Source organism: Narcine bancroftii, chromosome 1 (genome assembly GCF_036971445.1).
Source record: "Narcine bancroftii isolate sNarBan1 chromosome 1, sNarBan1.hap1, whole genome shotgun sequence".
In the NCBI taxonomy this organism is placed as follows: Eukaryota; Metazoa; Chordata; class Chondrichthyes; order Torpediniformes; family Narcinidae; genus Narcine; species Narcine bancroftii.
The window spans coordinates 142712227-142717508 of NC_091469.1; the positions used below are offsets into that span (position 1 = coordinate 142712227).

General features: G+C 53.1%; 1 protein-coding gene across 1 annotated transcript; it reads right to left on the bottom strand.

The window, feature by feature from the left end:
* Positions 1-3264: 3264 nt before the first annotated feature.
* LOC138751658 (uncharacterized) lies at positions 3265-3639 on the bottom strand. Its single transcript, XM_069914264.1, has one exon. It carries the CDS (start codon positions 3637-3639, stop codon positions 3265-3267), a length of 375 nt encoding a protein of 124 aa, XP_069770365.1.
* Between the last annotated feature and the right edge of the window lie 1643 nt (positions 3640-5282).

The following is a 5282-nucleotide window of genomic DNA, read 5'->3' on the forward strand; positions in this document are numbered from 1 at the left end:
GCAGGGCCATTATTTTGAGAGCACCTGTCTGACTCACACCAGGACCCGCAGTACTTACAGAGGCAGACTGCATCGGCGGCTACGCTCGTGTCTTCCACATGCGATTGTTGTCTTCGGCGTCGGCCAGGCCAGTGGATGGGGGATGTGTAGAACATGTCGAAAGAACCAAAGATTTATTAATCCAAACCAAGGCTTTTATTAACTAAAAGACTGGAACATATCACAAGTAGATCGACCAATCCAGAATGACCTGGTCTGGCTCGGAGTAATCCTTTAAGTCCTGCCAGTAGGTGTGGCTACACTCTCAGCCAATCACAGTCATTGTACACTAAAATCCGTACATGTACACCTTGGTGATAGAATCTGTACTATCACATTCACCCCTTATTTGAGAACCGACCCCAGGGTGGATAGAGGTTAGGGGCCTGACCATCCGGCGTGACTGCCATGGTGCTGGGATTGGGGTCACAGGAGTTGTGTCACTGGCAGGCTCGTAGGGTGTGGCCACTGCTTCGCTCAGTTCCCCAACACCATTGTTGACAGTCTGGCCTGAGCTGGTGGGGTGGTGCTGGTCCCTCTGTTCAAGCACATGACCTGGGGGAGACGGAATAGGGAGAGGTTGGGGTGAAGACACTGCTGCGCCTGATCTGGCTTGGGCTAGGTCCCTTACCGAGAAGGTGTCCTCCTGCCCGTCCGGGTACTCAACGTAGGCATAATGCGGGTTCACATGGAGCAGAGTCACTCGGTCAACCAAGGGGTCGTACTTTGAGAACCGGATGTGGCATCGTAAGAACCGTGAGCCATGCCAGTATGGTCGTACCCAATTCGGATTTCTTTGGGAAAGAGAACATCCTTTCATGGGGGCTGGCATTGGTCATGGTGCATAGGAGGGAACAGATGGATTATAGGGTACTAGTGAGCACGTCCTGCCAGCGAGACGTGGGGAGACCTTTGGACCGGAGGGCAAGTGTAACCGCTTTCCAGATGGTGGCATTCTCTCTTTCGACTTGCCCATTACCACATGGGTTATAGCTGGTGGTCCTGCTTGAAGCAATACCACGCTCTAGATGGTACTACTGCAGCAGTCCACGAGGACTCCCTGTCACTGTGGATGTAACTCGGGTACCCAAAGATGGCAAAGATGCTGTGCAGGGCCTCGATGACTGAGGAGGCAGTCATGTCTGAGCAGGGCACAGTGAACGGGAAGCAGGAGTACTCGTCGATGGCCGTAAGGATGTAGGTGTTACGGATGGTCGAAGGTAAGGGCCCTTTGAAGTCCATGCTGAGACGCTTAAAGGGGCGGGTGGCTTTGATGACATGTGTGTTCTCTGGACGGAAGAAGTGGGGCTTGCACTCAGCGCACACCGGGCAGGCTCGGGTCATGGAGCGAATCTCCTCGACTGTGTAGGACAGGTTGCAAGCTTTGACAAAGTGCACGAACCTAGTGACCCCTGGATGACAGAGATCCTCGTGGAGTCTCTGCAGCCTGTCCCAGTTGTATGTTGGCGCAAGTCCCTCTGGAGAGTGCATCTGGTGGGTTGTTGAGTTTACCAGGCTGATATAGTATGTCACAATTAAAGGTGGAGAGCTCGATTCTCCACCTTGCGATTTTGTCATTCTTGATCTTACCTCGCTGAGCGTTGCTAAACATGAAGGAGACCACGCATTTGTCGGTCAGCAGTGTAAAGCGCCTGCCAGTAAGGTAGTGTCTCCAATGGTGTACTGCTTCAACTATGGCCTGGACCTCCTTCTCTACAGAGGAGGGTCGGCTCTCAAGACCCTTATGGGTTCTGGAGAAGAAGGCTACCGGTCGGCCAGCCTAGTTCAAAGTGGCCGCCAGTGCAAAGTCGGATGCATCACTCTCAACTTGGAAAGGGATGGACTCATCGATGGCGTGCAGTGTTGCAGCGGCGATGTCCAATTTGATGCAGTCGAAGGCCACTCTGACCGGTTGACAGGGGGAAGGAGGTGGTCTTGATGAGTGGCCGTGCCTTGTCAGCATAGTGTGGGCATAGTAAGAGAAAAAACCCAGGCAGCGTTTGAGTGCCTTCTGGGTGTGGGGGGGTGGGGGGCAAATCAATGAGGGAACGCATGCGGTCAGGGTCGATCATGACCACCCCGTTCTCCACCACACAACACAGAATTGCGAGCCGAGTGGTCCAGAAGATACACTTGTCGAAATTGTAGGTCAAGTTCAGGTGAATTGCAGTCTGAAAAAATTTCTCAAAGTTGGGATCATGATCCTCCGTGTCATGGCCGCAGATGGTGACATTGTCCAGAAACGGGAAAGTAGCTGTCAGCACGTTCTGGTCCATCATCTGGTTCATTTCCCACTGGAAAACTGCGATGCCATTTGTGACCCCAAAGGGTTCCCTGAGGAATTGATACAGCCGCCCATTCACTTCGGAGGCCGTGAAAGGTCCTTCTCCTCAGCGGATCGGGAGCTAATGATAAGGCGAACGTAAGTCAATGGTGGAAAATACACAGTATTGGGCGATCTGTAACCATATCCGTGATCCGTGGAAGGGGGTACGCATCCAGAAGCATGAAGTGGTTGATTGTCTGGCTGTAGTCAACCACCATCCGTGGCTTCTCCCTGTTTTTAACAACCACCACCTGGGCCCTTGTCCAGCAGTCTGCACACCTCGCTTGTGATAAATTTCCTGTGTTCATAACTATATTGCCAGCTTTTGGTGGCCACAGGTCTGCAGCCAGAGGTGAGGTTTGCGAAAAGCACTGGCGGAGCAACTCGGAGGGGGGAGAGACTACAGGTGAGGCCCCAGGGTGCGGGGGCGGGTGGCTCAGACTGCTGCTGGCAGGAGGCTTCCGGGGTGGAGTGGTTACAGACCGAGAGTGGAGCGAGAGGGCCCCCAAAGTGCAGGGAAACGGTTTGAAACTGGCACTGAAAATCCAGTCCCAGCAGTGCAGGGGTGCACAATTGAGGAAGGACTAATAGTTTGAAGTCTGTGAACATGATGCCCTGGACTTTGAGGGTCGCCACACAATACCCCTTTACCCCAGTCGAGTGTGATCTGGTCGCCAATGAAATCCACTGTGCAGTGGGGAGAATAGTTAGTCCGCAACGGTGGTCCAGGTCTGGGCGGATAAAACTGTCAGTTGACCCCGATTCAAATAAGCAATTGGTATAATGTTCATGCACTTTAATCTGTTCCATTGCTTTTGTGAGGGGATGGGAGAAGTCCTGGTCAAGGGTTATTAATGCAGAGACTTGTAAAGGAGACTGTGGAGTCCTGCGTGATGACGTCACACAAACAGTTGGGCCTGAAGAGACAGCGTCGAGGAGTTGGTGTTGCTGCCTGCAGTCTGCTGGGGGTGTCGGCCAACCAACGGTAAGTGTTGGGGGTCGCTGCTTGCTGTCGGCGGTGGGGCGGTCAGTTGGACAGCTGTCATTGGCGGGTCCCTGGTTAGCAGCGTCAGGTCCCTGGTCGGCAGCGTCGGTGGGTACCAGGCCGGTAGCGTCGGTCGCAGCTGCGGGTACCTGGTCAGCTGCCTCAGTGGTGGCGGGTCCTCAGTCAGTAGCGGTGACGGGTCCCTGGTCGGCAGCAGTGGTGGTGATGGTGGTGGCAGACTCAGCGGTGCTGGTGGCGGTGGGTCCCTGGTTGGCAGTGGCGGCGGCATTTGAGTTCAGGTCTTGGGCCTGGTCAGACATTGCTTCATAAGGGAGAGTGAACGTCATTGCGGCGACGGTGGGTAGTACCTTCCACGCTTGGTGTCTGCCCCTTGACATCAGGCGCTGCTGCGCGGTGGAGCCCTCGCTCTCATTGGACGAGAGCTCTGAGGAAGAAGTGTTTGAATGAGAGGGTGGCGATTGGGTTTCACACAAGGCACTGTGTTTGACGGTGGCCATTTTGGAATGACAGGCTACAGCAAAGTGGCCGCTTTTAAGGCACTTCTGGCACCTGGATTTTCTCGCTGGGCACTGGGACCTGCTGTGCTTGTTCCTCCCACAGAAATAACACTTTGGGGTTGCATCGGGCAGCATAGCAGCAGCCGATAGGCCGTGGATGTGCTGGGGGGTAGTAGGTTAGAGGGAGGGGATCCTACTCACATCAGAGTGTGGGGGCCAGCCCCAAGAGTACCCGTCCATACTTAAGACCGCAGCCTCCATCGTCTCTGCGATCCAGATCACAACCTCTAGGTTTTTTCCCCGTGCTCTGCCTCACCTCATTTGACCGAAACCCGGCCATATATGCATCCCGAATGAGATTGCCTGTGGTCTCCGCAGCATTTGGGTCTGTGCAGGCACAGTCCTTGCCCATTGCCCTTAGTACCTGAATATAAGATCTACAAGACTCATTGGGCTGTTACCTCCTTGTTGCAAGTTTGTACCGAACATAGACCCTGTTCACCGGTTGCTCATAGAGCCCTTTCAGCACCTTCATGGCTACGGCATAAGTGGTCACATCCTGGATACTCTGGTAGACTCTCGGGGACACTATAGTCATCAATATTAATAGTCGATGGTTGTCCTCTATCACGGCAGGGTTAGAGAGCTGTAAGTATGTTTCTAAGCATCTCACCCAGTGCTTAAAGTCATTCGAGGCTGTAGCTGACTGTGGGTTGATGACGAGGTGTTCCAGCCGTAGCATACACTCCGACCCTTCAAAACTTTTTAGTTAATAAAATTGTACAGCACATTGAAAGAACCAAAGACTTGTTGATCCAAACCAAGGCTTTTATTAACAAAAAGACTGGAGCATATATCTCAAGTAGGTCGACCAGTCCAGAATGACCTGGTCTGGCTAGGAGCAATCCTTTAAGACCTGCCAGTAGGTGTGGCTACACTCTCAGCCAATCACAGTCATCCTACACGACCATCTGTACATATACACATTGATGATAGAATCTGTACTATCACAGGATGTAAGCATTGAGGACTTCTACATCTTCTAGGGAGCGGACCACCTCCATGATCCTGGTAAGTGAGAGCATTATTCACCTCCAACCATCTCTGTCGTGTCACCCTCATCCACAGCCATCACATGCAGGCATCTCAGACGAGTCACTGCACCTCCCCAGCAGTCACTCCAGCTTTGATCGTGCATGGGTGTGCTAGTTCTCGCAGTGCCCCCAGATAAGCATCTGCCGTCTCACCTGGCTGCTGTACCCTGATGCTGCCGGTACATGCCTTCCAGAATGGCCATTGCTGGTTCAAAATCCAAGCAGTCTCTGATAGCCTGGAAAGCATGTGGGCCCAGCTTGGTGTGTAGAACCATGATTTGTTTCTGGTTTGTATTAATGCCCTCGGTCCGTGTGTGGAT

Bases quoted from the DNA above. Each gene is read 5' to 3' on its own strand.
- LOC138751658 (XM_069914264.1), bottom strand. From the start codon at position 3,639: ATGCCGCCGCCACTGCCAACCAGGGACCCACCGCCACCAGCACCGCTG.